Source organism: Lepeophtheirus salmonis, chromosome 6, assembly GCF_016086655.4.
Source record: "Lepeophtheirus salmonis chromosome 6, UVic_Lsal_1.4, whole genome shotgun sequence".
NCBI classification, from domain to species: Eukaryota; Metazoa; Arthropoda; class Copepoda; order Siphonostomatoida; family Caligidae; genus Lepeophtheirus; species Lepeophtheirus salmonis.
In genome coordinates this window covers 48,649,942-48,658,701 of record NC_052136.2, presented here as the reverse complement: position 1 = coordinate 48,658,701, position 8,760 = coordinate 48,649,942, and the positions used below count along the sequence as shown (strand labels likewise).

General features: G+C 30.5%; 1 protein-coding gene across 2 annotated transcripts; it reads right to left on the bottom strand.

The window, feature by feature from the left end:
• Nucleotides 1-4,291: 4,291 nt before the first annotated feature.
• On the bottom strand, nt 4,292-6,635 carry LOC121119739 (uncharacterized). 2 transcript variants are annotated; one of them, XM_040714503.2, is made up of 2 exons: nt 6,479-6,635; nt 4,292-5,392 (listed from the first exon to the last, which is right to left on the bottom strand). In XM_040714503.2, the coding sequence occupies exons 1-2, from the start codon at nt 6,491-6,493 to the stop codon at nt 4,391-4,393; spliced, it is 1,017 nt and encodes a 338-aa protein (XP_040570437.1). In that variant the 5' UTR covers nt 6,494-6,635; the 3' UTR covers nt 4,292-4,390. The 2 variants fall into 2 exon arrangements, with proteins under 2 accessions (XP_040570437.1, XP_040570436.1); XM_040714502.2 differs by having other exon boundaries at nt 6,308-6,617.
• Nucleotides 6,636-8,760: the final 2,125 nt, after the last annotated feature.

Sequence of the window (8,760 nt, the reverse complement as noted above, 5' to 3'; positions counted from 1 at the left end):
AATTTTTATAAAATTTATTGTGTGCTATAGTTTTCTAAATTTTTATGTACATATTGTTCCTAGAACTGTTCTTGCTCTCTATTTTTTTTTTAAAGAGCTCAGCATCTTTTGAATGACTAACTTAGTCGACAATCAAAAAATGCGAGTCCCACAAGTTCCTCCAACAAGTACTATAATTGTCTGGAAAGTTTGCATAATGATGATTTGGGTATTTGACTATTAATAGTTGAGTATTTTATTAATGACTTCATAAAATTAAGGAATTGGAAAGGAGCGTCTGAGGCCTTAGGTGCATTAATCCAATTTTTATATATATTTCCTTTCTATAAAAACACGTATATTTCGCAATCCTCGTTCTTCTCTGTGAGTGAATTTAAATTCAGATTTAACATCCAGATTTTAAGACTATTGATAGCCAAAAGGTATGGTGCATTGTATCAGGTATCATAAATTTAACTCCTTGCTTAGGAGCAGCGCCAAGAAATATTATTACTAGCTCTAAAAATTTCCTAATATTGTCCATTGGAATTTTTTTTCCAAGATATTCGTTACCAAAGGCAATGGGGCCTTGCCGTATGTCTTAAACATGCCTAGCCACCTTTTTGTCTGCAATCCCGTATTTATTGATCGATTGCCAATTTTTTTTAAATCTTTTTTATAATAGAACTTCGGAAGAAATACTCTTGGTAAACAGTCCCAATAATTAATTCCTTGATGGTCCCTGCATGAAATTAAAAAGATTTTTTTTTCCAAGTAATTTTTCAAGCAAGAAACAAGCTACATTCAATATTACTTATTAACTTATAATATATATTTCTATTGTTAACTCCGTCCCTGTTCTCCCCCTCAAATAACCTTGGTGGTCATTTTTTCTTTTTCTTTTTTTTTTGTAAATTAGCTCCTACTAAATTTTCATTTTCATTTCAATCGTATTTTTTTATCGAAAGGAACGTATTTAAACCCTCAATTTTTTCCTTTTTCATAAAAAGTGATTTTATTGGTACCCTAGGCAACATTAATTAAACCTAATGAGAGACCTGTGGTTTAGCCTTGATCACAATGGATTGGATGCCAATTTTTGTTGTCCCAATGGGCATAATTTGAAAAAGAGTATCATCGGTGTTTCTTGTTTTAGATTTTATGTACTTCATGTAGGGGCCGCACTGAGTGAGGTCGAGGACCGTGTGTGGCCCCGTGCCCACAATTTCTCATACCCGCCCCACACCATAGAGAAAGAAATACACTATACGCCCTACACTCCTGCCACCTGCGTATGGCAAACATTCAATGTACAGTCAACTCTAGTCTAACGTTCATCTGTTTTAAGCGTTTCGCCACACTAGGCGGCCATAGGCAGTTTTCAAATTCAGAACAGTTACAAAATAGGAAACCTGGTTTAAGACATCACCTGTACTAGGCAGTTCCTTTTTCTGTTTCCCGTGCCGACCTGTTTAATACAAGTTTGACTGTATTTACAAATAATACTAAAATGATTTTTTTAAATGTAGATCTTAATATCTAATTCATAAATAGAATTGTCCAGAATTAGAATACCATTAACGTTAATGTAATTAAATTTAGAGTATTATGTGTAAAGATTTATTTACCGACGTCAGAAATATTGCGGCTGCTTATTGTGAGATAAAAATATCGAAAATTTCAAATAAAGTGCAAGAATGTTGGTCAGAGAGTTTTGGGCACTTTTAGCCTCCCTCTTCATCTGATCATTACCTCCTTGACTTTGCATTGTAGGATATGATCCAGAGGAAACCAATGTAGTTTCCAAACTCAACAAGCACTCCCTGCTATGGCTGCGTGAGCAGAAATTCCGAAAGACTTTATGCGTAGTAGCTGCAAGTCAGTGATGAGGTGTCTCCGCCACGTTGTTTAGAACAATAGAAAGCACATTGAATTAGATATTGATCACATGGGACAATTTTAAACCACCTGTAAAAAGGTATTAATAAATATGCAATACGAAATATAATCTGTTATTAATTAAATTTTTTGGATAGGACTCTAATTCAGAATCATCCTGTACATAATGTAGGTACTTTTTAAATTACTTAAACTTGAGGCTACAAAAATGTAATGCAGTTAGTCATAAAATATAGTATCATAAAAGACCAATATGAGAGATTCGCCACAACATCGGTAGTTGATCTTTCGGAGTTGTAATTACAAACGGCCACTGCTTCTTGACATACTCTACACCAAAATGTGAACAGATGTTAGTTTATTTGTTGGAAATGTATGTATGTATTACACATGTATTCATGAGTATTTTTGGATCGAATGATAACACACGTCTATCAACTTTTAATATTATATGTATATACGAAATTCAATGAAAAATTTTTTGAGATATTATTTTATAATAGGTCAATTTTTGGTGGAGTATCGGGCAAAGTAGAACTATGCCATATAAAGTATAACCCCTTCTTTATTATCTGTATCGTTATTCGTGGATTTTGTGGAGTATGATTTGATAGTTCTACTTTCCCTGATACTCCACCAAAAATCGACCTAAAGACTCGACGACAAACGATACAGGAAATTGAGAAAGGTCCATAGGGCAAAGAGGCATAGTTCAGTAATTTTTTGCAGAGTGAATGATAGTCATTTGATAATTTAATCGATTTAGAAATTGAGTAATCTCTCTCGATATATAGATACATAGTCTAAGAGATTATTATAAGAACTCCTTTATAAAGTTGTTTATCCTTAATAAAGTAGACAATCGCCATCTATGGTCATAATATACAAAATGAATATCTCAAAGAAAGTATACAAAGATATATTAAAGAATGAATATTTGCCCCATTATTTTATCTATGTTATACGTATAAGGAAAGTATAAAAATCAAAATAGAAAGGGTTAATTAAATTAAAAGTGATTGGCAAATAATGTACTTTAATATTAAGAAAAAATCTTATTGTTACACTATGAAAAGAACAGAAGAGTGAGTGTGTATAGTAGTTAAAAGTAAATTTTCAAAAATAATTTGGGAGGAAGCATAGAGAAATACACAATTAATTACACAGTTGATGACAATAAAACAGCTTTTTAAAGACAAACTAGCTTAGATATAAGTAACGAAGTTATTAACCAGATTATTATTTAGCATTCCTTTATATGTAAAGTAAAATGGCCATTGGATTTGTGGAATAAATAAATTGATTTTACACAAAAAGGAATAAATTAAAGCGATTGGGTATTAAAAACACAGTTGTTTGTTTGTTTGTTTTTTCAAAAAGAATATATATATTATTTATTTGATTCAAACATAGGCAAATTTATATTTTAAGAACATACTAAACTGTTTTGCAAAAAAAAAAAAAAAAAGCAAAACAAAACAAAACGAAAAAAATGATACACAATTTTAGAATATATAATAATGATGATAAAAAATAATAAATGCTTTTTCAAAATTAATTTCTTCAAATTATTTTAACAAATTTATATTTCATAATTTTTTTATTATTATAAACAATGTATAATCATTATCTATATCGAACAATCATAATAATATTTGTTTAGGACTCAACGCTCGTATATTAACGTATGCACATTAAGATGTACATCTTCACTAGAATAGTATATAAATGCTCTAATTGGCAAAGAATATCACAATGAATTGGAATTTGTTTTTGTTTTTGTAACTAACATTTCCACGGGCACATTATATAATTAAGTGTGTGTTTAACTAATGAATTGACTAAATATATAATTGCAAATTGGATTGTGGTTCCATTCGGTTTTCTTTCAATAACAACAAAAAATAATTTTCTTTCCAAATTTCAAAGAAGGGACTACATAAAAAATGTAATTATTTTTTTGTCCTTTTTGATATAATGCATATTCAGCTAATTAATTGATAATATGTACAATTAAAACAAACAAACTATCATATGGGATGAATTTTGTTTTTTAATATTGACTTATTGTATTAAAGCCAATCGAGACTTATATAATGATACATTATTATAATAATTTTATCTTTTTTCTAATTAGAAAATGCGGTTCATTGGTATAAAATAGAACATTACGATACCCCTTTGTAAGTTGAAAAAGGAGCGCTTATATTACTCTATCTATCACATTAATAAACTCTTTAATAGTATGAGATACTAAAGTTTTTCCTTGAAAAATAACTTATTATACAATTTCAGCTCTATAATGGTCAATAACGGGACTTTTTACCTCGGAAGAGCAAAAAAAGAAGAGAAAAGAATAAAGAAATATATATATATATATGTATATATATATAAAGATATGATAATTGTATAAACACTGAAGAAAAGCAAAATAATTAATTCATTAATTACTATTACATATTGATCTAGTTCTACTAAACATAACATACATTACTCTGTTGTTGTAATTATTTCAGACCTTTTTACAGCGGCCACGCCGTTTACCCCTTGTCGATGATAATGAATCCCTATTGTGCAAAGAATCATTTGTGCTTTCGTTAATACTTTCGTTGTCGGATTTTGTTACGGAGATATTATTTACAGAATGTTCATTTTTAGACTTTTTACCGCGTCGTAGACGAGAGGTCTGCTTCAATATTTTTTGAAGAATAGCTTCCTCTTCAGATTCATCTAAATACAGATCTATATCAGTGTAGTTTTTCCGCGCCCGGTTCCTTCTGGGTGGAATTGCTTCAGGTTGTACATCATCTGATATGGGAAGTAGGTCTGTTTTTTTCTTTCGTTTCCTAGGGGATTGTTCTTCTTTTGTTGGCACCTCCTCTGTCTTTTCCAGAGAGTCTATATTACTTTCGAGTTTTGGATCGTTTCCTAGAGACGTCTCATAAGGTTCTTCGATCTCCTCTTCCTCACCCGGATCTTGTTGTTGAAACGTGGAAGTTAAAGGTGGTGTTTGCTTGCGTGACTCTTTCTCGTCTTTACCATCCCTTTTTGGGGACCAGTTCTTGAGAGGGCTGGAGCGTTTTTTGGGTGGTAATGAACACTGTGGAATTAAGTGAGAATCTCGTATATGTGTTGACAAATGAAATTGAGTGGGAAAGCTCTCTTGACATTCGGTACATTCAAATATGAATGGACCTTTAATGGATGATAAATCCTTTTTTTCAGAAGGTTTCGTCGTTTCTTCTATTTTGTCATTGGATTCAATATTTAAATCTTTGGAATTTGTTTTTGATGACTTTCCGTCATTATCTTCTGGTTTTACTACCACAGCATCATTACCACCACCATTATTGTGAGATGGTTTCTCTGGTGAATCATGATCTGATTTAGTATTTGTTGTAGTTTCTCCAATGGGTATTTTTTTGTGTTGGTGAGTGTCAAACGCCTTCTTTGTCATAAAATTACCTCCGCATTCAGAGCATGTACGCTCAGTATGAAACGAATCCAAATGTTCCTGTGATAATATAAATTAAAAAATGATGTTATTACAAGTTAATTAAGTCAAATGAGGGTTATTTATAATAAAAAATGAAAAATATATAACTATACAAAATGCAACTTCAAGCTATCAAGTTAAAAATACAATTGTTTCACGAATTTGTTCCAAAATTCGAAACACTTTACTTTTTGGCCTAAATAATCAAAATGTTGCAACAAACTTGTATTTAGGTACAATGATAAATAAAAACTTAATTATAAATATTTTCTTCTATTTTTACATTCAGCCAAAATACAAATGAAATTATTTTCCCACAAGTAAATTTGCTCCGAAAGTGGAAACACTGTACCTAAAACTCAAATTAACTAAAATGAATACAACAATACTTATTCTTTAGTGAATATCTCATGATAATGCAACGACTACTCTACTAATGGAAGTTATATATACATATTAAACCTTTTTTGTCACTAGGTGCAATGATTAATTATTTTTAAAATAGGTCATTTTGGCTCATAAAGAGAAGAAGTGAATGTCTGACTAATTAGTGGTTATTTGTATGTCTCATTATCTAGTAAAGGTGGATTTTGAGTTGGACATGCGCTCAATAGTAATGGGGATTGAAATATGTATTATATTATATAAGAGAGAGAGAGAGTCATGACATAATGAGATAATGAGAAGAAGTGAACGGACAAAGAGCGAGACTAATGAATGAATGATAGAATAATTAAAAATGGGGTTTAAGAACATGGAAATGAATGATAAATTATAAAGATGATGCAGAAATAAAGTATGATTAAAAGGTAAGGAAGGAAGGCGCTGGCGGGTGGGGAGGGTCGTTGGGGCGGACTGGAGAAAAGGGATGAAGGATTTCATGTGAATCACGCTCTGCAGAATGGGATCACTAGGTGAGAGACTGGCTCTAACCTCAAGTTCATCCTCGTTTCTCAGTTTTTTCCCCGGACAAAATTCACATTTATAAAAATAAGATCGATCGCTATCCGAAATCTTTTCGCCAAAACTTCTTTTTCGAGAACAAAACTCTAAAAAACTCAATTCGAATGGACTTATAGCCGCTGCTTTTTTCGATCGACCCACCGAGGAAGACTCCATTCCTTCTATTCATATATATATATTTCTATGTTATATTTGTGTTGTTTTTCTTTTCTTTCTTCTTCTTCTTCTTCTTTTTCCTTTTCTTCCTTTTTTTCTTTTCTTCTACACTCTGCTGCTGCTAATGCGACTCTGAAGGGTGAACAATAACTTTTATGCAACCAGATAAGAGAGCGTTCAAGTAGATCCAATAAGAGAAAAAAAAAGAAAGAAAAGAAGGCAATGTCATCATCAGTGAGCTGCTTAGTCAAACACGCTTACCAAACAAGTTCCATTTGATAGCCATAAATATTTTCTTTCCTCTCCCATGTTACTTTTAAAAAAGTGTTTTCATGTGACGTCACAATTTTGATGTTATCCATTTTGGGGACCTAATAAAAAACCAAGTTCTATAACAATAATAACCTTTTTTCATTAATATTAAGGATAACAGTATATAATTGGATGTTAAAATGGGACCAAGAAATATGAGGACATAAACCTTACTATCTATCAAAAAAAATTCCCTCTAATCTCATGTTGTATTATATATTATACCCTAATAGTATTACGTCGTTATGCAATCTTATTTCTATAATGTAAACAATTGATTAATTATTACGATGGAAAGAAAAAGAAAGGTTTGGCTAATTTTCCTACCTATTTCGTCCCTAATCAATTTAAAAATTTAGACATTTTATAGGGATTTGTTGATTTTGATTATACTCACAAATCACTGTTTTTATAATTTGCATCAAGTATTATTCAAAGCAGGCGTTAGTTCTTTTTTATGCATAGAGCATTTGATGGAGTTTAATCAAAATTTATTTGAAATTTGTACACTTTCTGTAATAAAATTATAAATTTTAACCGTCGAAGCGTCTTCTACAATTATGATAATAGTAAAAACGCTCTATAAAATTTTTTTAAACCCATATTTGTTGTAACTTGTTAAATTCTTATTTTATTATTTTTATACATACAACTGTATTGTGAAAATTTTATTTTTAATTTTTTTGTTATTACAAAGACCCACATCTAAGTCATCGACCCTATTCATCAAAAATTGTAACATTGTACAGATGGAGTTTATTCAGCTCTTGTTTTACTATTCATTACTACTAGTATTTATTAATCAATTTATAATGTACATACATTATTAGTGTCACGAAAAAATGACAGAGGAAAAAAAAAGAAAAATTGACAAATTGTAACAAAATGGCACAATTATTTTTAAGCTGACGTATATTATTAGAAAACACATTGTTTTATCAACATCCTAAGAGAATCGTGTAATATAAAAAAGAGGAATGTGGTCAGCTGTAACCATATGGAATGTATAAGCTTCTGTATTATTGGTTTTAGAAGAAGAAAAAACAGTACATAAATTAACAGACTCTCTTAAATTATCTCTGTAATCTTTTAAATAGGTTGTTTGTAGGGATCAAAGTGAGTAGCAAAGGTAGAAAATCATTTGACAATTTTTGTACATGATCAATATAAAGAAGTATTGAATCCAGTAAGAAACAATCATGTGGGCCATATTTAATGGTAATGTAACTAATGTGTTCACAACAAGCTACCTTTATTAAAGGATAACTGATGCAAATTAAAAATATATCCCCATATACTTGGTTTTATATATGATTAAAAATGTGCATTGGACAGACACATATTATATTTTATAAATGTGAAAATAAATAGTATTTCATTATTATAACGGACTTATAGTTATATATTATGTCAGTTTAAAATAATTGAGCCATTATTTTAACTTTCTCACTTCTTTTTTTCCATTTTTTCCTATAGTCAGATTTATTAGCTACAATAGTTATATTATTGTACACTCTGACATTTATTTTCAGGTGTTGTACTTTATAAACGATTTGATAATATTGGCTTCTAAGTTAAAAGTGAACTAAGGTTTATAAAAATACAAGGGTATACCATAATGTGTGTACGACTGATATTTGATTCCACCACGCTTTAATATTGACGTCATAGTAAATGAGTGGTTGCGTGTTTTGTCAAAATCTATTTTTCTTGCCCTGCAGTCAGAACGATACATTAAATCAAAAATTATAGCAATAATTACGTCATAGACTATAAGTGGTTGCGTGTTTTGTCCAAATCTGCCTGTCTTGCCCCACAGTCGGTACAATACATCAGATTGAAAACTCTAGCAAGCCCGATTATATGATGGTCCAAACTTGTATTTCTATTAACCTTGATTTCCAAAATTTAATTGTGTATTGCATTTTATTGACTATCACATTTGGAATTAAATG